The sequence below is a fragment of the Pholcus phalangioides genome, unplaced genomic scaffold (assembly GCF_987345545.1).
Source record: "Pholcus phalangioides strain wild (caught in Gottingen) unplaced genomic scaffold, Ppha-v1.0 ptg000004l_1, whole genome shotgun sequence".
Lineage (NCBI taxonomy): Eukaryota > Metazoa > Arthropoda > Arachnida > Araneae > Pholcidae > Pholcus > Pholcus phalangioides.
This window is the reverse complement of record NW_028301597.1, coordinates 44805753-44833403: the sequence shown is the minus strand read 5'-3', so window position 1 is coordinate 44833403 and position 27651 is coordinate 44805753. Positions and strand designations below refer to the sequence as shown.

Below are 27651 nucleotides of genomic sequence, written 5' to 3'. Positions count from 1 at the left end.
ATAATACCCGGCGCTGCCCGGGTTTTCTTCAATGAGGCTTTTTTGGATCACGTGATATCTCCCTCTCTTTTTCTTGAGGGACATACAAACCGTGTCCAAGTTAACCAATATGGCGACCTGCGCGATTCATGAACTAAACGAATATAGATTTACACAGAAACGTAGAAATGAATATATATTTTTCTTTTTTTGAGGGGCGCTAGGTATTTCGATCCCCCCCCCCCGAACTTCAAGTTATCCATCTGTCTGTTCCAGCTTCCAAAAATCCTTAGTTAAAGCTGTGGAATTTTTTCGATGCACTTTTCACGGGCTCATAACTAATTTTAAAATATCCTAACCCACATGAATTTATGCAAATGAATATCAAAAGAGACAATATGGAGACATTAATTTTCATACTTGAGAAGATATAAATGAAATCAATGATATTGCTCGAATATCCAACTCAAAAGTATAGGTCCGGCTAATTACTTCATATTTAATCTCCTGGGCTTCGTATATCTCTAAGCGAACTGAATATTTCAAAAATCGGGAATTCGATACAATTTTTAAAATTATTGATGGGGCGGAAAATCCCACTAATTTCCGCATTTCTACAGTAAAATCGACAATTTTAGCACTGATTTCTATGAGGATCACCGTTTTCCTGACTCTCAAAGCGATGATGGTGATGATTATGACGTCTATTCAAAAAGCCTCATTACTGAGAGTATATTGAAAATGTGGCAAACCATTATAAAGGCATAAACTATTATACATATACTAACAGGATTAAAGAAGTGACAAACCGTTGTAAAGGCATATACACGTCTGAAACGCATTGCTAGGGAACCACGGTAACCAAAGTAAACCTTCGGAAAGTGATTGTTGAGGCCCAAAAACCATTGTTGCCGGACAGTTTTTTGCCCATTTGGGGCATTTGCCCTGGTCTGACGAAATTTTAAAGTAGCCTATCGTTCAAGTCGGGTCACATTTGGCATATATGCAAAATTTGGCGACGATCGATCTAAAATTGTAGATTTATATAGAGAACATACACACACAGACACACACACAGAAAATCAATTTTATATATATAGATTAATTAATTAATTAACTCACTAATTAACTTAAATATTACTAATTATCACGTTTGACGATAGACCTGAGTTGTGGTCAATTTGGAACAAAGAGAAAGCGCTTCATTTCTTACAATTTGGCGAATTTTCGATTTAGCATACCTTTTGTCATCATTTTTGGCAATTTTCCCTTGCTTAGCATCTCGAAATACCTTTTTTTTCCCTGAGAAATATAGTCATCATATTTATGACCTGTTCCTCAGTCACATAATCTGACTAACTATCATGGCTAACTAATACTTTTTTTATGATGGTGATGGCAACGTGTGTCGTTTCTGGTGGTTAAGGCCGTCGCTCATATTTTGTATTGTTTTTGTCCAGGGTAGCCTACTTGTTTGAGTTTTTGACTCTTCTTCGTTCAAATTCTGACTCTGTCACATATAACTTTCTATGAATCATCTTCTATGTATTTGGTATAATTTTTTCTCAAACAGGGGATGGCCCTCAGGCATATAGCCCTGTATAATTGAAGAAGGGTAGCCTACTTGTGTATTTACAAATATGTTTCTCCTTTTCTAACGAAAACAAGTTGTGAGTATAATATTTTATTTGTATAGGGCTATTATGTTGAATCACGTAGCATTTTATCAGTAAACGAAGGAGTATTATAATGTGTAAGTCTCATTGGCCGGTTTATGGTTTTATCACACTCTCAATCCATCCACTGTCCAGGCTCCATCCACAATTTTAGCCATTGTCCTGGTAAAGGGCGGGGGTGGTATCGGAGTGCTTCGTTGCCCATGTATACTACATTAGACATTCTATATATTACATTAGACTGTGATTCCACTATAAAAGTTTGATAAAAGATCTTTTACAAAACTTGAAAGAAACAACCAGTGAGCTTATTGGTTGCATTTTTGAAGTTTTATAATAAAAAAAAGCATTTGTAGTGCAATCCCGGCGTAAAACACTGAAAAGCAGAGAATAGGTATATGGAGCCAGATGTTTATTTAAGCGCCTGAGCCCATTGCTTTTTTTTCTCATGGCGATGGCACAGTGGTAAGATGCTTGTCTTCTACTGTGAAGGTTACCATCAAGGTCCATGGGTTCAAATCAGGACATAGAACGTCAGAAGCAAGTTCTTTACCTACTGAACTTGGAGCAACCACCTATGGATGGAGCCTTCATTTCCCACCCAACTCTACCGGTTGGAAATTGCCATATGGTGATATGTGGTCAGAGTTGGTATGCGGTAAAGTAGATGTTTATCTAGTGTTCGGCAGAAAACTTGCAGTGACCTAAAGCTCCTTGCCGTATCTTTTACAGACACTTTGACACCGGGCATTTATTCAATGTGATAGGGGCTCTAATTCGATGTATGGCATATTTGATTAAGGCGGGGATTACACTATAAAAGTTTGTTTACAAAACTTGAAAAATTCAACCAATAAGTGTATCTGTTACATTCGAGCGAATGTAACTAACACGCTAATTGGTTGACTTTTAAACTTTGCAAAAGACCTTTCATGAAACTTTTATAGTGTAATCCTGACCTAAGTTGCATCACCAGCTTGTAGTATCTTTTGAAAATAAAACAAAATTATAACATTAATGTAATAATTAGCGGGATGGGATTTAGTTTTAATTTTGTCAGGATGGCTCGCTAATCTGCCACCTTGCGTAGCCAGCGCATATCATGACCCTTCACCCCAGAATGTAAGTAATTAAAAATGAATTAATTGTTGTGAAGGCACGGGCCGCAAGGCCACCCTCAGTGGATGCCTTGATGCTTAATATTGGCATAAATATACAGTCGAATCCTGTTTTAATGAATACTTTTATAGCAAAAATGTCGTTTTAACGAACACTTTTCTTATCTGTTCTGTCAAAAAATCTCATAAAAATGACCTGAATATAATTTTTTTTTTAATATATTAAGTATCTTGGTTACTTAAAGTTATAAGTAGAAGCCAAAATTTCTCATTATTGCCAGATTTTTTAACTATTGGCTACATTCTGATGCTTTATCTTTAGAAAATTCATGAATAAGGATTTGCATTACACATCTGATGAGTATTATCTCACAGGGTTGTTTTTTCCTTCACAATGAAGCAGCAACGGTAGTGACACCAGATGCCCCTAGTGCCATTGTACTAGTAGCTAGTGCCATTGTACTAGTAGCTAAGACATTTTCATTTTCTGTCCCATAAGAATTAGCACATCTCATATCTGTATATCACCTAGAGATGAAAATTTCTCGAGAATAATCTTTCGGAGAATATTCCCATCGAGGAGAATATTCTCTGGTAGGACTACTGTTATAAATAACTTGAGAATATTCAAATTCAAATTTCCTTTATGTAAGATTTTTACACACAGTTACAAAACATTTAGGGGCTAAGCAAGCTTGTGAGCCCACAAAACAATATCCGATACATATGTGTCGGCATAAATAATAACGAGAGAAAAAAAGAAAGAAAAACACACACACATATATATATAACACCAAGAAATAAGTGGCAACAGGAATGGAATTGATAAACAAAAAAATTTGGCATTTAGCAGCGTATGCAAGATAAAAGAAGATTACATTACAATATCAAACAGATAATTTAAATCTTCTTGAGTTAACAACCAAGATTTTAAATTGACAAAAAAAGATGTACATGAAGATTGTTCTTTTATTAACTGAGGAAGTAAATTAAATATTTTGGGAGATAAATAAAGGAAAAATGTTTGGAAACGAGTTTTATTTGGCCTATATTCTCCTGTTATTTATAATATAGTTACATATAATATCCTTGAGAATATTCTCTAGAAGGACTACTTTCATAAATTACTGGGGAATATTCTTATAGAAAATAATAAGAATTATTCTGAAGTTATTAATAATAGTCCTTCCGGAGAATATTCTTCAGTTACCGAAATCTTTCCAGAGAGTATTATCAAGAATATATGTAATAACATGTATTATATAATAATCTGGATAAATAACTTGAGAATAATTATTATTTTCGATAAGAATATTCTCTAGTAATTTATAATAGTAGTCCTTAGAGGGAATATTCTCAACAATATTCTGAATTTCTCACTTGAAAGAATATTCTCAAGAATATTCTGTGTCTCCCATCTCTCTTCCCGTCAAGAAGACAGGGAATATTGAAGTTTGTAGCCCACAATATTAAAGTTCAAAAGCAAGAAAATGAAACCAACATGGCTGAATTGCATTACTTGCAAAGAAATGTGTGTGATACAAAATTTAAGTGTATGTGCATTGAAGAAAACAACAGTTCTGTATCTTCTTAGAATGAAGGTGATTGTATAAGAATAGCTTCCTTTATCAATTAACTTTGATTTAATTTCTTTTGTTGTGAACTTATTTTTCTGAAAATTTATCTTATTTTAAAATAATTTTTTAAGGTTTTAATCTCAAGGTTTCTAAAATCTCCATAACCGAACTTTTAAAACCTCTCATCATGACCTGGAGAATATTCTGAGAATATAACTAAAAGTTCTCATTGGTGATTATACCAAATATTGTTTTGTTGTAAATGTTTCAGGTAATGAAAACTGATTTATATTTTACCATATAAACAAAATTAGTAAAAAAAATTAAATTATTGAAAAGAAAAATTAATATTCTGGATTATTCTCAAATTTTTACATCCAGGATAATATTCTCGTTCTCCGAGAATATCACTCTAATCTTAATATTCAATAGTGGTTTTTTTTACTTTCACCATTAAGTCCAGTTAATCAAGGTTCTGCTGAATAGTAGTAACAGCTTTATGAAAAATGATCAGCTATGTGCAGAGGCAGGGAGATTGTAATTAAAGTTTTGATTCCAAAACTATACAATAAGAGCTACTCGTCAGAATGACTTGAAAATTTGCATGGGTACTCCTGAAGCAATCGAAATTTCTTTGGCGAAGCGAAGAAAGCAAGCCTATCATTTATTGGGTTGGAAACAAAGCGAAGAGAAAAAGTGCAAGCAGTGCAAAATGTGCAAGTATATGATGATGCTGTAGTTGGCCAGCAGTATAATCTATTTTGTGCAACCACATCATTTCGGCAGCTCAACAGCATCAATGTGTACATAGCACAACTTTTATCAAGATACACATCACAATATCAGCAAAGCAGTTGCTGAAGAACCATTTTGACAATAACAGGATAGCACGATACCTGATCGGCCATCAGTTGACCCGACGTTAACCCTTGCAACTTCTGGCTGTGGAGGGGGGGGGGGGGAGAGAGTACATCAAAATGTTACGAACAGAGGTCGGATTGCAAACCTGCTGAATTACAAGCATATCCACATCATGACCATGACATAGTCTGATCTGTTGTTGAACAAGCATTTTTTTGTTTTCACCTCATTGTCACTTTACGGTGGACAATATATTTAACATTTCTTGAGTAAGTTGTAGTTATTTGTTTAATTACTTCATTTTTGTGATGTTTCCATGAATTCTAAAATCGTGCAATCAATGCTAATTAAGTTATCATTTTGCCCTGAATGTCCATCTCTCCCATTCTGCAAGCAAATTTGAGTTGGATGAGTACAGTGCTGTTAATTTTCCAATTTTAAATATTTTTTTCCTCTTTGACATATAAAATTCCATTGCTTCAGGAATATTCATGTAAATTTTCAAGTCATTATGACAATGGCTCTTCTTCTGCAGTGTTTTAAATCAGAAATTTAGTTATACTCACCCTGTATATCGTAAATCATCGCTAGTTAATCGGCATTATTTATTTATGCTTCATTAAATACATTATATTCACCTTATTTTTATCACAGTTTTTGTAAAATAGCTTCCTAATTAAGTATACAGAAAGTAACTGGAGAAAACACTTTAAAATTATGTGGTTAATAATGACATTAAGAATTTTCAAACACAAAGTAATTCATTATGCAAAAAAATAATTAAATTGCAAAAGTTAGGCTAGTTTTTGTTGAAATGTAAGAAATATTTGTATATTAATTAATATGAGAATAGTGTTAATTATATTAATAAACATTTTATTTTAATTAGTAATTAGAAGTTTGAATGATTTTTCCAAAATGTTACTGTTTTTAATATTAATGCTATTTAAACTAAAAAAACCAGTTTGAACCAAAAAAATAGGTTTTTTGTATTTTTATCAGAAAAAAAACCGATTTTTTTTACCAACCCTGGGAAAAATGTTAGAGTAGTCACTGGGATTCAAACTATAAACCTTCGCATTACCAGATCTACTCTCTCACAACTTGGGATAACAGTTGATGCTAACTGGAGTCTTAATTTAATTTATCGATTCGTGAACATCTACTTGTCACTAATGCACTCTCAGAATAGACACAGAAGTTACGCCACTTGCTCCGCCTTACACTGAACAAACTTCTTTCTCTGGATATATATCCACGACACTTCACACGCAGCATAAGATAAAAAACAACTTAAAAATGAAAGTATAAGAAATTAAAAACATAAAACATGCAAAGCATATTTTCTTTCTTGGCTGCCACACTGAAGTTGGTCATTTGTGACCTGACCTTGAGTTTTTGGCCATCTCACAAGAAGCAGCTCTGATTGGAACGGTATATTGGGCGCTGCCTCATGACATATGGAAGATTTGCATTTCTTTTTTTAATTGCAGTATTTTACTGACATCTATGAATGCAAATGTTTTTAACAGCTGGCTGATGCGAAGATATATTTTTGGAAAGAGAAGAAAATTCAACTGCCCCCAGGGTTGTTTGGTTTAAACCATTTGGTTTTTTCCAAAAAAATCGAATAAAAGTGGCCTAAATATCATTTTTTCCTTGACAAAGATCATATTGGTTCATTATTAGCCAAAATTTTTCATTTTTACCGCATTTTATATTCTTCGGGTACATTCTGATGGTATATCTTTAAATGGCATAAGATGGTATAAGTGGTTTTTTTAAAAAGTTTCATAAAAGTGGCCTGAATCTATATATTTTTTCTTTATAAAGCATCTTAGTTATTTAAAGGGATATACAGAAGCCAAAATTTCTCATTCTTACCACATTTTCTAACTTTTGGCTACATTCTGATACTCTTATCTTTAGCAAATTCATGAATAATACATCACACATCTAAATGTAGTGGTGTATTATCTCACAGGGTTTCTTTTTCCCTTCATAAAGAAGCAGCAACAGTAGTGACACCATTATGCTAGGGGCTAATGCTAAGTGGTCCTATAATCCAATAAAGGCACCAGCTGTCCGTAAAGGACAAAGACTAGTGTACTAGTAGTTACATTTCCTCACAGAAATAGGAAGTAGCACATCTCCTATTGTATATGTCCCAGTCTTAACATTTAATAGTTATTTTTTCTATACTTTCACTGTTAACCCCAGTTAATCAATGTTCTACTGTATATTAGTAACAGATTTTTATGAAAAAAAAAATATATATATAATCAGCTATATACAGGGAAATTATAATTTAAGTTTTGATTCCAAAACTATACAATAAGTACTGGTCAGAATGACTTGAAAATTTGCAGGGTGTGAAATTTGCAGCAATGGAAGTTTCTTTCGCAAAAGAAAAAAGTGCAAGTAGTGCAAAATGTGCAAGTAGATGATGCTGTACTTGTCCACCAGTATAATCTATTTTGTGCAATCAAATCATTTTGGCATTTCCACGGCATCAGTGTGTAGATAGAACAACTTCTAGTAAAGCAGCTGTTGAAGACCCATTTTGACGAGAGCAGGATGTAATTTAACCCTTGGAACTTCTGGCTGTGGGGGACCTCAAAATTTTATGAACAGTGGTCAGATTGCAAACTTTGGTGAATTGCAATCTCCAGCACATCCCATATATGTTCCTCAGGAATATTAACGTGGGGGCGCGTTTGGTTTAATAAAGGTTAATTGCAAGCTCATCCACATGACTATACATACTCTGATCTGTTGTTGAACAAGAATTTTTGTGCTTTCACCTCATAGTCAGAACACAGTGGACAACATATTTAACATTTCTTGAGTAAGTTGTAGTTATTTGTTCAATTACTTCGTTTTTTGTGATGTTTCCATGAATTATGAAATCGTACAATGCTATAATTAAGTTATCATTTTGCCATGACTGGCTATCGTTTCCATTCTGCGAGCAAATTTCCCACGTGTTGGATGATGATGTCATTAATTTTACATTTTTAAGTATTTTTTTCCTCTTTGCCATATAAAATTCCATTGCTTCAGGAATATTCATCTAAATTTTCAAGTCATTCTGACAATCGTTCTTTTTTACAGGATTTTAAAATCAGAACATTAGTTATAATCACCCCGTATATCGTAAATCATCGCTAATTAATCTGCATTATTTTTACTTCATTAAATACATTATATTCACCTAATTTTTATTATAGTTTTTGCAAAATAGCTTCCTAATTAAGAATACTGAAAATAACGAGAAAACATCTTTATATTATATGATTAATAATAACAGTGAAAGAATTTTTTCAAACACGAAGTAATCCATTGAGTTAAGCAAAAAATAATTTAATTGCAAAAGTTGGTTTTTGTTAAAATGTAAGAAATATTTATTGATTAATTAATATGAAAATAGTGTTAATTTCATTAATAAAAGTTTTATTTTAATTAATTATTAGAAGTTTGAATGATTTTTCAGAAATTTTATTGTTTTTAATCTTTTTCTATTTAAAACAAAAAAAACCGGTTTTTTGGTTGTTTTTTTTTAAAAACGGTTTCTTTTCGAACCTTGACTGCCCCTGCTGGGAATCGAACCCACATCCTTTCTCTTTCCGGGTGAACGCCCTAGACCACTAGGCGACAGAGGCAATGAACATCTCAATCTTTCCTTGGAGCTCGTGTGCACTGAACGGGACTGTACATAAATGGTCGGACACAAATCTATGAATGGTTTTCAGCGGAAATGAAAAAAAATTGGAATAGATACCTTGAACATAAAGTTGCCATTTAGTAATGGAAAAAAATATTTAAAGTAGATGTTGCCAATTGGCAAAAGTATTCACTGTAGGGTTTACCCCCCCCCCCCAAAATCTTGAATCCCCCCAAAAACATGAATCTATTTGAAGTAAATTTGTTACAGAATGTACTTTTAAATAATTCTTGTCATTTTTTATCTTGTCCTGGCCATTTGGCATTTCTATGTGAAAATGCCAACAGATGAATTTTTTCATGATAAATAACCGGAAAAAAATATTTTTTGAAAATTCCTAAAATATGACTGTTTGCTCAAAAATGCTTAAAATATGATGTCACAAAAATCTGAGCCCTGGTTATAAAAAATATCAGAAATTTTATAAATGTTTTTTTTAATGTCAGCCTGCGACTTCGTTTTATCTGGACTTGATTATATCTTTGATTTGAGGCTTTTTCTCTAATGGAAAGTATTATATGTCGTATATTCATGGCATGATAAAATTTATAAATGGCATTCACTTATGCAAACTTATCTTTTTCTTTCCCCTTATCCTTTCCTCCATTCTGATATATAGAAAAGAATCTGCTGTCAGAAAAAACTCAAAATCGTGGATCTCTCAAATTGGATGTAGTTTTTAGGCTGAACATCATGTCCTTGGACATCATCCCCTTGCCCACGCTTTCTGAAAATATCTGTAAGCTGAAAAGAATTCGTTTTACATGCAAATTGCGAAAAAATCAGCTAAAAAGATCGATGTCTATCGGAAAATTTACTGGAGTCGTCCCGACACATTCTTGGACAGTTCGGATTTTGACAAATAATATAAGTAATCAAGAGCGCAACCATGAGTCAAGCGCTGGGTTGAAGGTGAAACTGTATATGAATTGGTGTCCCATCGATGGCATGCTCACCACTTTCAATTTTCTTTTGAAGCAAGGTGGTCTTGAAATACACAAAGAACCTGGCCATTTCCTATTTTCAAAAACACAGCGTTCATCTCCGTCATACAATATCCCATTGCGGGGTATAAAAGAAAATGAAGAGTTTCACATTTGTGTTAGAGGGTATGCGGTGGTTAGTCATACTTTACCAGGGTCCCCTACTCTTACTGCGTCCGGCAGACTAAAGTTCTGTTCCACGAATGCACAGAATTTACTCTCATTATTTAAAAGTGGTGACTTCAGTGATTTGGTGTTGGTAGTCGATGGTAAGGAAATTAAGTCTCACAAATGTATCTTGTCCTGCAGATCACCCTATTTCTCTGCGATGCTCAAATCTGGCCTCAGGGAAAGCATAAATAATCGAATTGAAATCACTGATTTTGACTATGAAACCATCAGGACTATGGTTAACTTTTTGTACTGTTTCGATTGTTCTAAATCCAAATTTTTTTGCAATTCACCAAAAGCGTTTGGCATGAGTCTTCTGAAAGCCGCTGATAAATACCAAATAAGTGATTTGAAAAATATGTGCGAGGATTATGTGATGTTGACGATTGAACCATCGAATGCATTAGATGTTTTGTTAGATGCCGACACCTGTTCTGCACACAGACTAAAAGGAAAAGCAATGGACTTCATATGCGAGAATTCTGATTATTTCAGAAAGGCAGAGCAATACGAACCTTTGTTAAGTAGGCCATACCTTTTACGAGACTTGCTTTTGGCTAAATTTAACAAGGACAATGTAGGATAGGTTGTGGATTGTTTTTGTTTTTTTTTTCAGTTAGATGATATAAAATAATGTGAGTACTCTAAGGAGTAAAACATTTTAGGCTAGACAAATGTTATTTACTTGTCATTAGTTATGTTTTTTTTCATACCTATCATTTATTGGGTTCGAAACACAGTACCGATTCCAACCTGTGCTCTTTCATACTCTTACATATATTGAAAAATTGCGTATGAAGTAAGACTTTTAAAAATTGAATGAAAATTTAGATGAATTGTAGTTGCTTTTGAATTCATGTGGAATTTTTAAATTTTTGTACGATTTTTTTACAACCGAAAATTTTCAAAATTTTTATTTTATCTGCAAATTATAACTTATGTTTGTTTGAGCATGTGATGAAAACACCAAAATTTTATTCAGAATATTCAACATGAATTGCTATTTCAGTAAATTAATCTTTGTTTTCTATGTTAAATTTGGTTATATATACAGAAGGGAAAATTGTTGTACGTTGAGCATGGTAAGCCGAAATGGGCTTAACAGTATCGCATTCTAGCTGATGTTTTTGGAGTGCAAGAGATTACAAATACATAACCTGACAACCATGGGCGGAGATACGGGGGGGGGGGGCGTGGGAGGGCATTCCCCCCCCCCCCAGCGTCAAAGGTAGAGTCGACTGATCTAATGTATATATGAATTGACATCATCATCATGCCCTCCAGCAATAATGACCATGCCCCCCCCCCCAAACTTCCAAGTCTATCTCCGACTATGCTGACAACTGAATGCTGAATTGTTTCAGCTATTTGTCTGCGACCTTGACAGAGATCTTGCAAATAGGCCCATTTTTAGTAACAGATGGACCATTTTTAAACAATTGGTCTTGTTTTTGTTGTTTTCTCTTCTCAGCATTGCAAGTTCATTAAAATATATCCAGTAATTATAATCTATGCTATTGCCTTATAAATCATGCCGAATGCCCGATTTTACCTAGCACATTGCGAATAAAATTATTGTTTTTCACAAATTGTGGAATACCGTGTACCTTGAAACAAAAAGGATTGTAGCCCTTGGAACAATATAAAAATTTTAACTTTCACTAATTTTAGGGCTCCAGTTCGTCTTACTTTTCCTACTTTTGATAAAACTTCTGTTTTACTCTCACAGTTTTGCCCTACTTTTCGTTTTTTTTTTTACCAAATCCTATCAACAAAATTTGTTTAATTGATTTTAATTGAGCATGGAAACATCGATATAATATAAAAAAGCCAAATATTACAAATGTAGATTGTAATTAATGATTATGCCAAAGCGGAAATTGTATCGTTTTTGAGGTTATTTGGGGAGGGGGGGGGAAGGAAAAAATTTGATTCATTAATTTTTCATTTACTTAGTTTGAGTTTTCAACAAGTAGAGTAGTCATTAATAATTTCAGTTTGGATGTTAAATATAATTTTGTATATAGGCCTACTACTTCATGGTCTTGGGCAGTAACTATCATTCAAAATTGTAGTCCACATTTTGTGTATAGGTGAAACAACAGTTTGCATTAGAAAGCAGTAGGATATATAGGCCTATTCTAGGTTTGGTGATTTCTGATGCTATCCAATAGCATTCAGTTGTCTTCTGTATATTTAAGACATGAGGAGGCGTAAACAATATTCACAATGCTCAGCAAAGCGCTAGAAATGAAAGTGCTTCATTTGTCAAAAATGATTACACTATTATTGTGTGTGTGAACATAAATGTAAAAAAATCCCGTTAAAAAAAAGGATTGACAATACGGTAAAACCATCCGGTTCACCTTGACTCATTTACATCGGATCTTGTAATTTCCACGTTTTGCACTGTGCTTTAGGAAGTGGTCTCGAAAGAGCATCATTCTTAAAAATTTGTTGAAAATGTCTTCATAATTTGCTATGTGCATTGTCAAAGAGAGTTGACAGACTGGATTGTGGAAGACTCCAAAAAAGAATGTAATTTATATTGTTAGGAGTGATGGGAAAAGATTTAAATGTGGTTGCTAGTACACTGTTTAGTAGGGTGGGTCAAAAAAAAAATAAATTCACATTTTTTAAGGGGCACAGCGATAAAAAGGTGCTAAATGGCCTCAAAATAACACTTGTGATTTTTTTTTTTTTTACATTCTGATTAGTGTAACTGCTTCCGGATTGATTTCGATATTTTTTTTTCAAGGTAGGTTTCTGTTAGAGTTTCGACCAATTACGTTACTTTCTACAAACATAGACAATTCGTCATGTTGTAGTTGTGAGGGGAGAGTCTAGGAAGACCATGCGCATGCGACGCCCATGTTTCTCAGTATAACTCCGGCCGAAATAAGGCGAGGTTGTGTTGCACTCGTTTGTGTAATTTTCATCGTGGATCGTACTCATTCAAAGTGGAAATGTCCGTTATTTCGGGATTCAAGTGACGTTAAATGCAATATATTACCAGCCTACGAAGATGTTACAAAGTTCTGTGAGTAGAACCGTTGCCGCTGTGGTGGTCGAGTGGTTATAGTGACGGACTCGCAATGCGAGGATCCGGGTTCGAACCCCACAGTGGTGATCGGCTGAAGTTGGTTTTCTGTGGTTCCCTACTTCAAGGCGCAAATGCGAGCCGATCTCCCCGTTAAAAAGTCTCGCCACAGAGAGCAACAGTCCTACAACGAAAAATCATTCAATCATAACACTTCACTCATAGTTTGAAAAACTGGTGGCAGATGGCAGCACTACACATAATAAGCATTACAGAGAAACAAAAAAAACTTCACGTCAGGTTTCACTACACGTACACGCACATTCCCGCATGTACCGATTCGTTGGGGGTTCCGCGGGGGGTTGTGGGCGGGGTGCATGTGTGGTGTAGCAGTAGTAGGTAGGGTAAAAAAGGGTTCGGGGATCCATGATGTTCTTAAGTCAGCCACCTCGTTGGGCAATTTGCCTGTTGTGGCGTTGCATTTGTATTTGTATAATGAAACTAATAAAGAGCCCACGTATAAAGAACTAATTGAGGACATTGTCAGGGCAAAAAATAAAAGAAATATGGTCAAGAGCTTCCATTCCTTCTGTCCAACATAAGCGAGTGAAAGCGATGTTAAAAGTGTGTCATGTATAAAATACAAAAATCATTAAAATCACACCCTAAAATACCGAAGAAACAATTAGAAGAGTTTCGCCGTAAATTATTGTTTGACATTTATTTCATCTTGCAAGTGTAAGAACATCGAAGAGTGCATTTGCCCCAAATACAAAATATACCTGTCAGAGAGGAAAGCTTTCTAATCGACAAACGAGTGACCAAAGTCCTACAAATACCTGCTTTATACTTCAACGGACGGAAGGATAAAACTTCAATTATATCAGAAAAGGACGGAAAAATGTATAGACAGCAGTCTTGAAGAGCATGTTCCATTGATAATGGGACCAGCATTGAAGCACTAGCTTCTGGCACATCTGAATGCATAGAACAAGCAATCTTCGATTTCTTGGAATCAGAAATATCTATGGAGTCTTTAGTGGTGTGACGTGGAACTAATGTGTGAACGCTGGTAAATATGGAGGTGTCATACTTCTTGAAAAAAGGTTCGATAAGCCCTTGCGGTGGATTATCTGTTTACTGCATATGAACGAATTACCATTCCGAAACACCCAAAACATTTTCAGGGGGAATTGGCAAAGATATATAAATATGTGAAAAATAACCCGGTGTTTCGTTTTAAGTTATTTCAACAGAGTTAATCAAGTTTTCTATTCACTGTATTAGTACAGACCAAACATATTTGTACAGAATAGTCTCAGCAGTTGCAAAAGTCCTGAGGATTTAGCAAACAAATCGCCAGAGTGTGCAGTAGCCCGTGTCGATGAGATATTCGTCTAAAAAACCAAAGAATGTTTAGAGGTATCGCGAGTTTGATACCCGGTTCGTCCTTGTCGGAAAACTTTCCTGACACGGGGTATGCTTTTATTTTGTTTAATGGTGCAGTTGATTACAATAATTTGATTACAGACATGCGCAAATATGTGATAATGACGGACACACGGTTACAGAGACACTATCGTAACAGCAACGCGGTGCGAACTGACTAAACGTTCAATAGCCGTAATACGATACAATAATATGGTCGCGCCATCTGTCCAACACTCACTTTTCTTTTTGTTCACCTTCAAACCATATTGTTTCAGGCGCTCGATCTTTCAAAGTGTTCATCATCAGAGGCTACCGTAACTTTGATATCGTCCGAATACACATGAACGCCAGGGATTCCAGCCAGAACTGTTCGATGTTCCTCTGCCAAATAGCAGGTGCTGACGCTATCCTCTTGTATCGGAATGACCCTCTGTGTGTATCGATAGTCAGTAGGTGTCTATCTCTTGGTTGCACTCCCATCTGTAGGTAAGGTTCGGCGAGATCAATCTTCGAAAATGCTTTTTCTCCCGCAAGCTCCGCAAAGATGTCATCGATTTTCGGCAACGGATGTTGGTCAACTTTTAGGACCGGATTCAGGGTAGCTTTGTAATCGCCACATATGCGAATGTTTCCATCACGTTTCACCACTGGAACGATGGGAGTCGCCCTCACTATGTCTCACAGGTTCAAGTACGTCTTCAAAGACTAATCTGTTCAGCTCTTTCTCCACAAGTTCTTTCAGCGAGAAAGGGATTGGTCTTGCTTTCATGAATTTCGGCTTGGTTCCTGCCTTCAATTCGATATGACACTGTAATTTCTCCAACCGACCAAGACCCGGGGTGAAAACGGACTACTAACGATCAAAGTTCACTAACTTTGATCGTTATGGATGCACTAACGATCAAAGTTCTTTAGAACCAGGCTCGTTTTCAGAATTTTTACACTTGGATATATTTTCTTGAATTCCTGTACATTCATGCATGATACTGCGGCACCGGTGTCCAACTCCATGGAAAGTTTCTTTCCCTCAAGGTATACATCAAGCATCAACTTCTTGTTTGTATTAGCCTGTAGATTATTATTGACAGGAAACACGTCAGGTTCCGGGTTCAGCTGATTCACATTAGTTTTCGATCTACACACTTTCTGTAGGTGTCTTTTCTTTTTACAAAATTGACATATGCTGTCCTTGAATTTACACTGATGAGCCATGTGAAAAGTGCAACGATTGAAAAGAACAACGATAACAAGCACGATTTTGTCCCGCTGGTTTCACTTTGTTTCGATTCCAAGTTCGCGTTGCTCTGTATCGTTTTCCCATAGGTGCCATTCGAGACACACCGCTGATTTTCTTCACGCTGAGCTGCGACTGTTGATTATGCATTTCTTGGACATCCTTCGATGCAGTTTCTAAACCAAGAGCTGTATATTTCACAGTATCCTAAGTCCGATTCTCGACAGTCGGTAATTTCTTTTGGATATTTTCGGAACTCAAACCCATAACGAACCTATCGCGCAACATCACAGATAGATTCGGTCCAAAGTTACAATTCCGCTAAAGTTTCTGTAATTCGACCGTGTAATCCGCTAGTGACTCACCTTGGCAACAGGGTGACGATCTCGTGGTAGGGCTTCGTAGACGGGAGATCCGGAGTGGTCAAGTTACTTAGGATCCTGTAGGTGCGTGGCCCGATGACGCTTAGCGAAGCCGATGCTTTCTTCCCTTCGGGCACATCGTGAACGGCGAAATATGATTCCAATCGCTCCTCGTAGCTATTCCAATCTTCATCGGATTCATCGAACTATTCAAAATGAAACGTGCTGTGCCCACTGGTTGTGTGTGTGAGTTCGCGTAGTCATCTAAACAGATTCCGGTTCTTGATTACAGACTTGCGCAAATATGTGATAATGATGGACACACGATTACGGAGACACTATCGTAACAGCAACGCGGTGCGAACTGACAATGATATGGTAGCGCCATCTGTCCAACAATAAAATAACCACATACATAACAGGGTACAACAAAAACGGCAACATGACCGCAGAAAAAGATTGCTACCGTAGGGAGTCCTCCATCGAGGGGTTAGCGCACCAACCTCTCTGAGTATAAAAAGCAAGCCTTCCGTTTGGAATCGGCAATAAATTGTAGGTCAGGATCTAGCCCTCGTCTGTAGAAAAATGACCATGGTGCGACAAAAATTATCAAAATGATCAACAAATCGCCGGGCAAAATGTATCATACCGAATGGCTAATCGAATTCCATGTCATCAAGTTTTACGCTCCAATTTGGCGTATAAAACTCACCCTTTCTGTAAAGATGGAACACTACACCTGTTCAAGCTCATCGCTGCAACTAGGTATTTGCCCTGAAAGGCAAAATATATCCCGTAATTCTCAAAGAAACACTTCGCACACCCTGAAAATTCATTGACCCCAATGCTGGCCGATTCTGAACCGCACATCCGTGAACTAGCATCCCGCCGCATTCAGAAAAATAGACTCCGACTGTTTCAACTTCCTATTGTAAAATTTGATGTATCATCTCAGATCTTACATTGATCTTATTGACTGGCAGAAATAGAATATATCTGATCCACTGTCATACTCTGTTATACCCCGACGGTGACCTATCGGTTAGAAATTCTTCGGAATATGGACTAAGTCGCTGTTTCGGTAAGTAAATCTCGAAACGCTGTGCCAAAATTCAATCGTAAGAATTTTTGCGTTATTTGAAATATGATAATATAAATGCTACTTTTGTAAACTTTTTCTTGTAATAAATAAATGTTACTCAATGTGATTTGTATTTGTTTCATAGACACACATTACATTTTTTTTTTTAAACCTTACTGTGACAAATCATGAAAAAAAGTTAATTTTTTTTCAAAATATGTATTCTTTGAAGTCATCCGGAGGCAGAAGATGATAAGCCATTCTTAAAAAAATCTATATGTGAGCTAAAGACATCATTTAGCACCCTTTTCGTGCTGTGCCGGATAGAAATTTTTAAAAAAATTACATAGAACGGTGACCCCCTCCCCACAACCCCTACTGTGTAGGCCAAAAAATAGTTTTGCAAACGAGTCATTTCCGTCATTTTGCTTTGGCTTGAGTCAGTCTTATAGGATACTGAAATAGTACTATGAATAATACTACTATGTATTTAATACCACTTCGTTTTTTAAAATAGAAAAAAAAAAACATTTTTAGGTTTGTTTTTTGTACCCCTCCCTCATCCTGCTTTTTTCTAATTTTGAGTGGGAGCCCTGTAATTTCTAATTTGTTCTTTTGATTTTTTCCCCCGTTAATTTATTTTATATATTAAATTTTAGTTCTATTTTCCTTTCTTTTGAGTTCTCCCATTTTTTCCTATATTAACCATATTTGGTTATCTTGTGGTCAAATTTATTTAAAATTATATATTTCACAACATGGGCTATGTCCAACAAAACGTTTGCTGTACAAATTTGAAATTAATTTCTTAAGGAGCAGCAGTGCGAAAATATTTTATTACTCATTAGCACCAGATACAGCAAATGCTGGCTGGCATCACGGATGTTGCATCTCTAATTCAATCGTCCAGCATCAAAGGAACTGACCGAACTCAAGATTTAAGAACATTTCACTTTTTTAAGTTCCGAGTATAATATAAAATAGCTATAATACCCGGCGCTGCTTGGGTTTCTTCAATTACTGGGAAGATTGAAAAAAAAAGGCAAATCATTATAACGGAATAAACTAATATACATAATACTGAAGCATTAAAGAAGTGACAAACCATTGTAAAGGCATATGTATGGCTGAAAAACATTGCTAGGGAGCCATGGTAACCAAAGTAAACATTCCGAAAGTGATAGTTGAGACCCAGAAACCATTGTTGCCTGACAGTTTTTTTTCCCCCCATTTCAGGCATTTTTCCAGCTCCGACGAACTTATAAAGTAGCCTATCGTTCAAGTTGGGCCCTATTTGGTATATATATGCTAAATTTGACGAAGATCTGTCCAAAATTGAAGATTTGTATAGAGAACAGACACAAAATTAATTTTATATATATAGATTATGCATTTCATCTTCATAAATTTGTTCCCGCCTTCATTATTGTTTCATTTAAATGTATGCAAATGTGTATATAATACACACTATTGATCTCAAAGGACATGAATGCCCTTCCAGCAGGTCTCAAATGATTTCTATTACTCTGGAAAATTATTATGGCGGTTTGTATAGGGTAATTGTTTCTTATAAAGTATGTATATATCTTTTTAATTTTTGTATTGGCTACTACTGAAGCAAAAAAATTTCATACAGATGAGCTGTTGTATTATATTATTGTTGTCATGTAGATTCTAGACTGGTGTTTATAGATAAATATTATATTGTATTATTGTTGTCATATAGATTCTAGCCTGGTGTTTATAGATATTGCTATTGTATTATATTATTGTTGTCATGTAGATTCTAGACTGGTGTTTATAGATAGATATTGTTATTGGATGTTATTATCTGTGAAATTGATTGCATGATATAGATTCATTATATTTGGAGTAATATATCTATAACTCTTTAGCAAAAACATTTTATTTATTTTTGGCACTTCATATAAATTATTTCATCTAGATGAACCTCTGTTTTGTTTCTTTTCTAACCATTTATTGTTTAAATGTGAATATTTTATTAGCCTATAAATGTAGCTTTGTCTATAGTTAGCTTATGACATTCTAATGTCTGCTTTGATGTTGTTTATTGTGGTGTTATTTGGGACGTTATTTCGTTATATATATAATATCCAGTTTTTGGATATTTGTTTGATATACACTTCCCCAAGCAGTGATTTCATGTCACTATTTAGTACATCCAAGAATAAAATAAATCTTTCAGAAAGTTATTGTCTATTGTGTCTCAGTATAAAATTACTGCATATATTCTTTATTTTTTACTATTTTTTCATACTGTGAGTTCCATTTTAAACCATCTTGTACGTATTATTGAACTCTCAAGTAATATTGGTTCCCCTTTCCTTTGTAATTTCACCGTTTCAAAGAACAATATTACACGTTTCAAGACTCATGTTGGACCTCAAAACATTTTTGTTCTCTTAAAAATCCATATCTCATTGTTATGGTATTAGAGAAAAATTTATATTTAGAGAGATTCTCTATACATTATATATGTATAATGTTCCATAGAGTATACTAAAAATGAATTTAGTTAATTTTTCCTGCCATAAATGCCGATTTTAAATGTTTTTAATTTTATTTGTAAATTTTTGAAAGGCCACATTATATAGAATTTGGATATTGTGAGCATTGAGAACTTCAAACGAATTGCTGTTTGTGAAATCTCAGTATTAGTTATTATCAGAAACCCCCCACTCCAGGACCGTCTCAAGAGTATCATGGGCCCCCGGGCAAGTTGTTTTTCGGAAGCCCTACCTGGTAAACCTTAGAAAATTTCAACCGGATCTCATTTTTGTGAGGGCCCTCTTCTCTTGAGGTCCCCGCTCCGTGCCCGGGTGGGCCCATGCGTTAAGACGGCACTGCCCCACGCTAATCATATATTAATACTCCAGGGCCCCCCCCCCCACTCCATTCAAACGCAAATAGGTGTGAGGGATGGAAAATTGGACTGCATTGTGTAAGGTAGCTGACCGATGACTGTCCGTGACAAGAGATTGTCATGGTTCATACAGGGTAGAGTAGGTGCTGACAGGTCTCTGGGGTCCTGTTCCCATTTTGTTTGATCTTTTTCACCGCAAAAACCGCAGCTATTAATTTTAAAGGAAGTGTTGTTTTAAAGAGGAGATATGAGCTACAATTCATTGAAGAAGATATATATCTCAAAAAGACACAAGGCTGAAAAAGGTTTGAAATTTTTTCCGTTTTTCTTCAAATATTGCAGTATATGAGGGCAAACTACAACGATAATTATCGTTGATTATAATTGTTTTATTATAATTAAAATTATCGCACACAGATGAGTAGAGCACAAAATTCCAGAGAGAATAACGCCAAAAAAACGCCGAGCCGAACTAGAACCTCCTGGAGATAAAAGGCCACCGCACGAGTTGCCAAGTTCATCTGACCAGAACTTAAGGTTACCGCAGGTTTCTTGCCCCTTCGGGGCAAACCGCCAGCTTAAGGGCTGTCTTTGTGGGCCAATGAAGGGTGGTAAAAGACGAGGTTGTGTGTGTCAGTAGAAAAAAGGAAAAACTGTCAACTCGGTAGAAATGTCTGGACGTGTATTCGAGGCCGCAGCACATTTCAATTTCAGGATAGTTCTCTTCTCTTATCTCTCTCAGTAAGTGTGCATCAAGAAAAATAATTATCATGCCATTTAAAGGGAGGAAAAAGCACGACGATCTTAACGTCATTAAGACTACTTATCAAGTTCACCACATTTTGAACCACAGCATCCTATTTCGTTTCTTATTTTGGTGTTGAATCTTCCTGGTTGGCTCACCAATACCGCATGGTGATTGGATGTAAGGCATAGAAATCGCAAATTCTGAGCCCGATCATTTCTTTCCCGCACAACGATGATACTGGCACGAGCAGGGAATTTTTTCCCTTAATATTCTAAGGCAGCGGTTCTCAACCGGTGTACCGTGGGCTCCGCGGCCCCCGAGGATAATAAAATAAATCAATAAATTTGATAAACAAACAAAAAAAAAGAGGCCTAAAGGGTACCTCCATATAAATAACATACTAAAAAGGGCTCCGCCATAGAAATTATACACTGAAAAGGGCTCCGCCATAGAAATTATACACTGAAAAGGGCTCCGCGAGTCAAAAAAGGTTGAGAACCGCTGTTCTGAGGGAAAATAGATTACTTGTTGACGTCACGAGCAGCGTGCGGAAGCCTATCTCTGGGGGTGCTAGTCTAACCCAAAACCAACTGGTCGCGAATGTAGAGGGTGATGTACTAATGCCTCGAGTCCCTTGGCCGTAGATCATTGGTCAACAGCCATTTTGTATCTGAATGTGATACATTTATCCTTTTTAATTTTTGAGAGTAGAATTAGGAGGTGCTGGTAGAATCCGAATCTGTCCTTAAAAATGAGCTAACACAAAGGTTTTTATGTTAGGGGCCATTCAATTATTATGTCGGTTCCGATGGGGGAGGGTTTCCGATTTGTTGACTTTTGATGACAAGGGAGGGGGGGGAAGGGATTTTGATAATTTAAAGGAATCTCACTCGCTGCGCCAAAAACGAGAAAAACCTTTCGATAGTCTGTGGGCACTTGAAGTAACATTCCCCCTCCCCCCTATTGATAAGTGCCCTATAGAGCCACTTTAGTCATCTCCAAATGTTTCGCGGTTCCAAATAATCTAGAAATGTGTCCGGGCCGCCTAAGTACTGTGGAAGTACGCAACGCATCACTCAAGTAATCCGTAATTATACCACGGATCACTTAAGTAATCAGGGAATGTTCCGCGGGTAGTTTGAGTGATGTAGAACCGCACTGGGGGCCCGCTTAAGTGCTCCAAAACTGCGGCACACGTCACTCAAGAGATCTCTAAATGTGCCACGGATTGTTTAAATCTTCTGGAACTGTGTGGCGGGTTACTTAAGTGATCCTTTGAATGTGAAAGTGATCTCTGAGGCCTACTTCAGTGATCTGAAAATGTGCCGCTTAGTTCATTTTTGCAAAATTGGGTTTGAGGGGGCAAGTCACATCAGATAACCTTCAGGGCCACATTTGGTCCGCGGGTCAAGGGTTTACCAGAAATGGCTTAAAGGATGGGTCGCAATGAATTTTTGTAAGAGAAATTTTGAGTTCTTACCCTTCAAATAGCATTGAAATTAACTGAAATTGATTATAATAATAACCCGTAAAGGTATTTTCTTTATTTTTGTACATTAAAAACTTTTTTTTTTCTCGTCTGTGAGGAGGCACACGAGCCCTTCATGCCTCCGGGTACGTTTCTGGTCCTACCAGTATGCGTTAAGAGGAAGGGGACGGTGCTGACGAAATTTTGTTGACAAGGTGGCCTCAAAAATGTCTAAAAATTTGCTGACATAACACTTGAACGGCCCCTTTACCGTATTATATATATATAGAGAGAGAGCTACCAGCGCGCACAGCATTTTACTGGTGAACCGAACCATTGATCTTTGAAGCTTCCAGTTAGAAAAAAAGTATCAAAATAAAGTATGAACGTTATTCGTGTTGCTAGAGGTTGTGTAGTTATTAAAATAAAAACTGACTTTATATGCAGTTCCCACGTGCCCAAAAACTCAGAAAGTTGTTGTCCTGTTTCTCCTGATGTCAAAAAAAAAATTCCACGTTCCTAAGCGCAATATTCACTGAGATGATCGAATTCGTAAAACGGAGGAAAGTTGGGGGGGGGGGGAACAGCATTAAACGTGGGAAAGCAATTTTACCCGCATTTATGATGCCGTTTTTGTTGAGGAGCCTTAGGAGAAACAAGGCAATAAAAGGTTTTTGAGCACAGGGTGTCCGTGTATAAAAAGTTAACACTTTATTTTAATAACTACACAACCCCTTGCAACGTAAATGACGTGTCTGGGTTTCGCACGTTATTTGGATAATTTCTCTAATTCGAGTTCAGGGCCGTAACTAGGAATTTTGCTGCCCGGGCCGAACATTATTGTGCTGCCGCCACAACTTTAAGATGCGATAATTTTATAACGGTGTTCTTTGTTGCCACCTAAAATTGCCGCCCGGGTTGGTTGCCTCCCGCCGCTGCGGTCATAGTGACGGACTCGCGTCGCGAGGATCAGGGTTCAAACCCCACCATCGGCGTCGCCGCAGTGATGGTCGGCTGAAGTTGGTTTTCTGCGGTTCCCAACTTCGAGACGCGAATGCGAGCCGATCTCCAGTTAAAAAGTCTTGCCGCAGACAGCAGCAGCCCTATAATCGTACATTCATTCATTACACTTCACTCACTATGAGTTGAGAAAAAACTCATAGTTTAAAAAAATCCATTTGCAGATGGCAGCACTACACAAACAAACTTCACGGAAGATTCACTATACGTACACACACATTCCAACATGTACCAATTCGTTAGAAGTTCCGCAGAGGAATATGGACGAGGTGCATGTCTGGTTTAGTAGCGGTGGTTACCCCACCCCTGTAGTTACGGCCCTGTTCGAGGTTTACCTCTAGGATCAACGGTTCGCCATAAATACGGTGCCACAACAGGGAAAATGCCCAACGAGGTGGCTGAGAAAAAGATGCCCATAAAAATATGGATGCTGTCGGATCTTGTGCTCATTTGTTTAATACAGTCGAATCCCGTTATAGCGAAAATCTCGTTAAAACGAACACTTTTCTAATCCTCCAGATAATTTTACATAGGAACAGTGCTGAAACTCGGAATTCCTTTATAACGAAGTGATTTCTCCGGTCTCTTGGAGTTCGTTAAAACGGGATTCGACTGTAGTAATGGAAGGATTAATTAAAGATAGTAAGTAAAAGTAATATAATAATACTAGCTATGCAAAGGAAGAATGAAGGATGCGGTATATCACGGAAGATAAATCTACTGCACTCATCTTTCCCCCCCCCCCCCACACCATCTATTTCTAGTATGGAAACAATGGAACAAGTTTTGAGATTTATCGCCGATATTTTAGATACAGATCGTCAAAATTCGTTGGCAAACGTCTGTACGTTAAGCGGAGCGCTCGAGTGGCATGGTGGTAAGGTACTCGTCTACCACCGTGAAGGTTGTCATCAGGTCGCAGGTTTGAACCGAGAGAAGAGAATATAGATACAAAGAAATATTTTCGTGTTAACGAGATGGCGGCGGCCATCGATAGATGAGGACTTCATTTCCAACCCAACTCGTTAATAGCAGTAAATTGCAGTACAGCGATATGACCGGAGTTGGTGTTTGGTGAAAAGTATTATTTTTTTCTGTATATTAATGGCATGAATATTTCACGAAATTTATGAACATTTGGTGACAACATTAATTTATGACAAACCTATTTCGTATCTCTCTTTTCCACAGAAAGAAGAAGATAAGCGAGAATGAGGGAAATTCCCGCTTATCTTCTCATGCAACAGGAGTGCAGGAGATGTAAAATAATATCTCAAGGCAAAAAAGAAGTGGCTTCGAACACATCATGTCTTCTCCCTCGACGCAGGCTGTCGATGATAGAAATCATGTGTTGAAGAAATATGTTTTCTTGTGCGAATTGGGACAAATTCAACTCGAAGATTCGGCGAAGAGTGGAACGTTTATTACACACACTTCCGCACATTGGCAGCTTCAGATTAGTCCAGTTAACGTTTCCACGTCCCTATTTGCTCACTATAGCAGAAGAACCAAATATGCGTCGAACGCTCAGTTGAAGTTGCAACTTCATTTGAACGAGCACCCCATCAATGACATCCTTGCGTTTTTCAGTTTCTCTATTAAGCAAAGTGATCGTGAAGTTGACGGAAGAAGTGGTCATTCTACATTTTCGAAAACAAAACTTGAATCTGAGGAATACGTTATCCCGTTATGTGATATATCTAAAAGCGAAGATTTTGAACTTTGCGCGACACTTTATGCTGAGGTCGATCATAAACCAATGTTCACTAAGGAAGTTTCGCCATTCCGAAACATGAAGGATTTACTTTCCGCATTGCAAAGAGGTGAGTGCAGTGATGTGGTGATAAAGGTCGATGGTAAAGAAATCCGATGTCACAAATGTATCTTGTCCTGCAGGTCGTCATACTTCTCTGCAATGTTTAAATCTGGCCTCAGTGAAAGCGTTAATAACCACATCGAAATAACTGATTTTGATTATGAAACCATCGAGAATATGGTGAACTTTCTGTATAGTTTCGAATGCCCTAAATTACCAACATCGTCTTCCATGAGCCTTCTCGAGGTCGCCCACAAATATCAAATGACTGACTTGAAGGATATCTGCGAGGATCACGTGATGTCGAACATGAATGCATCGAATGTACTGGATGTTCTGTTGCACGCCGACACGTATTCTGCCGACAAGGTAAAAAAAAGAGCAATTGATTTCATATGGAAGAATGCAGCTTGTTTCAAGGAAGCCGAGCAATACGAACCTTTGATGAGTAGACCCAATCTTCTTCGAGACTTACTTGTAACTAAAGCAAACGAGGGCGGTGCAAGATAAGTGGGGGTTTATTCTTTTTTAACTCTCAAAATAATCAAGAACGTAAAATAATGTGGGTGCCTTCCAGTTCTATTCATTTTAGATGAGAAAAGCTTTGTATTTTTACCATAAGAAACTAGTCTTTTTATACCATATTCATTTGGCTCAAAATACAGTGCATACTAAGCACAATGTTTGCTTTTTCTATTCTGGGGGGGAAAGTAAATTTATGTGAAATATGACTTTTAAAGACTTAAGAATATCATCTTCAAACTTTAATTAAACTTTGGATAAACTCTTTCTGTTTCTGAACGTATTGATAACGTATGATAATTTTATGTACGATTGTTATAACTTGAATTCGTAATTGGAAATTTTCGAAACTTGTTCCTTCAAATATGAGTTCAAATTTAAAATTTCATTCGAAAGTTAAATCAAATCGTTATTTCAATAAATCTATATTAAGCAAGAAAAGTAAAAGGTTTTGTTTATTGATCATATGTATATTCTGAAGGGAAAAAATTATTTTTTGTTTTCTTTTGCTGATAATTATTTATTATTTCATTGTGATCGAATATAATTTGTTTCTTGAATTTGAACTACTACTTGTTGTTTGTAATATATTTTTTTTCGACTGCATATAAAATTTCTACGATGAGTTTCCAACTTCAGTTTGGTTTTCTTATTTGAATTGAAAAATAAGTCAATACCGATTTCACCAATTGTATTAGGGGCCATTCAAGTATTACGTAAGCAGACTTTCAGCCATTTTTGACCCCCCCCCCCCTTTTGTCAGAAAAATTTCGTCAGCAGCTTAGAAAATATTTCATATCTTCAAAAAAGGGTGGTTGATGACGTAAGCAACCTTCAACTCCCCCCCCCCGTCATCAAAAGTCAGCAAATCCGAACCCCCCCCGATGCTGACGTAATACTTGAATGACCCCTTATCTATGGAAAAAGATTATCCCAATAAAAAAATTTATAATTTGAGAGTGATATTTTTATTCAATTATGCAATTTGGAACAGAGTCCAACGGGGTAAGAACAATGGATTTCATATGCAAGAATTACGCTTTCAAGAAATCCTAGCAATATTCGATAACAAGATTCTGATAAGAGAAGCCCCACATTTATTTTGTACTTACTTCTACACTAAATAGATGAGGCCGATGTGCAAGATACGTTCAGACCCTCGGCAAACATTCTGGGACCCCCCCCCCTATACGTAGCGTCCTTTGAGGGAGAGTGTAGGGTGGGACGTAGGGTTCCGCACCAGCCTAAGACGATCAAAAATTAAAATTATTTTTAAATATGTTTGTGAAAAAATTTAACGAGAAAAAAAAAAGCAACGACTTTTTTTGCTATTTAAGTAATTATCTGTAAATTTAAATGATTTTTGAATGTTGGTAACTCAAATTCTCTGGAAGAGATCCCTTGTGCTCCCCCCGCCCTTTTCCAAAATTCAATCCTGCATACGATCCTGGTCGATCTATGCTTTGAGGCATAGTAAGAGTGTTATTATGTTACATAATAATACAGTAGATAATTTGTACATAATAATTATAGTAAATACGAAGACAGCAAATTTCGGGGACCCTGTGCACGTGCCCCGTTTGCCCGTGTGAGAAGCAGACACTGGGTAAATTGGGTTTTTTTCCTACCCTCTTATAAGAGATATAACCAATAATAGTAAAACAATTTGAGTGTCTTTTAGTTCTAAAGAGAAAGTTTCAGTGGTGGTCGAGGGGTCATAGTGACGGACTCGCATCGCAAGGACCCGAAACCGACCATGATCCCCGCTCTGTCCCCATAAAGGATATAAGCTGGTCATCCATAGGGTTTGGGCCATGGTGGAAGAGCGATGCGACGCCCGGAGCACTAAGCACCGAAAGACCACCAGCGGCCAAGAAGGCACAAAATTTAGGTTACATTGAGCGAGGAACCATGTTCGAACCCCACCGTCGCCACAGTGATGGTCGGCTGAAGTTG

The 27651-nt window shown here is 36.7% G+C and overlaps 1 protein-coding gene and 1 non-coding gene across 3 annotated transcripts; one reads left to right on the top strand and one right to left on the bottom strand.

Moving 5' to 3' along the window:
- Positions 1-1431: 1431 nt before the first annotated feature.
- LOC149087668 (speckle-type POZ protein-like) lies at positions 1432-26593 on the top strand. Of its 2 annotated transcripts, none has more exons than XM_089231575.1 (2): positions 1432-1649; positions 24549-26593. In XM_089231575.1, exon 2 carries the CDS (start codon positions 24664-24666, stop codon positions 25681-25683), a length of 1020 nt encoding a protein of 339 aa, XP_089087701.1. In that variant the 5' UTR covers positions 1432-1649; positions 24549-24663; the 3' UTR covers positions 25684-26593. The 2 variants fall into 2 exon arrangements, with proteins under 2 accessions (XP_089087701.1, XP_089087700.1); XM_089231574.1 differs by lacking the exon at positions 24549-26593 and adding an exon at positions 9555-11270.
- On the bottom strand, positions 8800-8873 carry TRNAS-GGA (transfer RNA serine (anticodon GGA)). The gene has a single exon. It is a non-coding gene; the product is annotated as a tRNA-Ser (tRNA).
- Positions 26594-27651: the final 1058 nt, after the last annotated feature.

Excerpts from the sequence above, each read along its gene's own strand:
- LOC149087668 (XM_089231574.1), top strand. The coding sequence starts at position 9,629 with ATGTCCTTGGACATCATCCCCTTGCCCACGCTTTCTGAAAATATCTGT.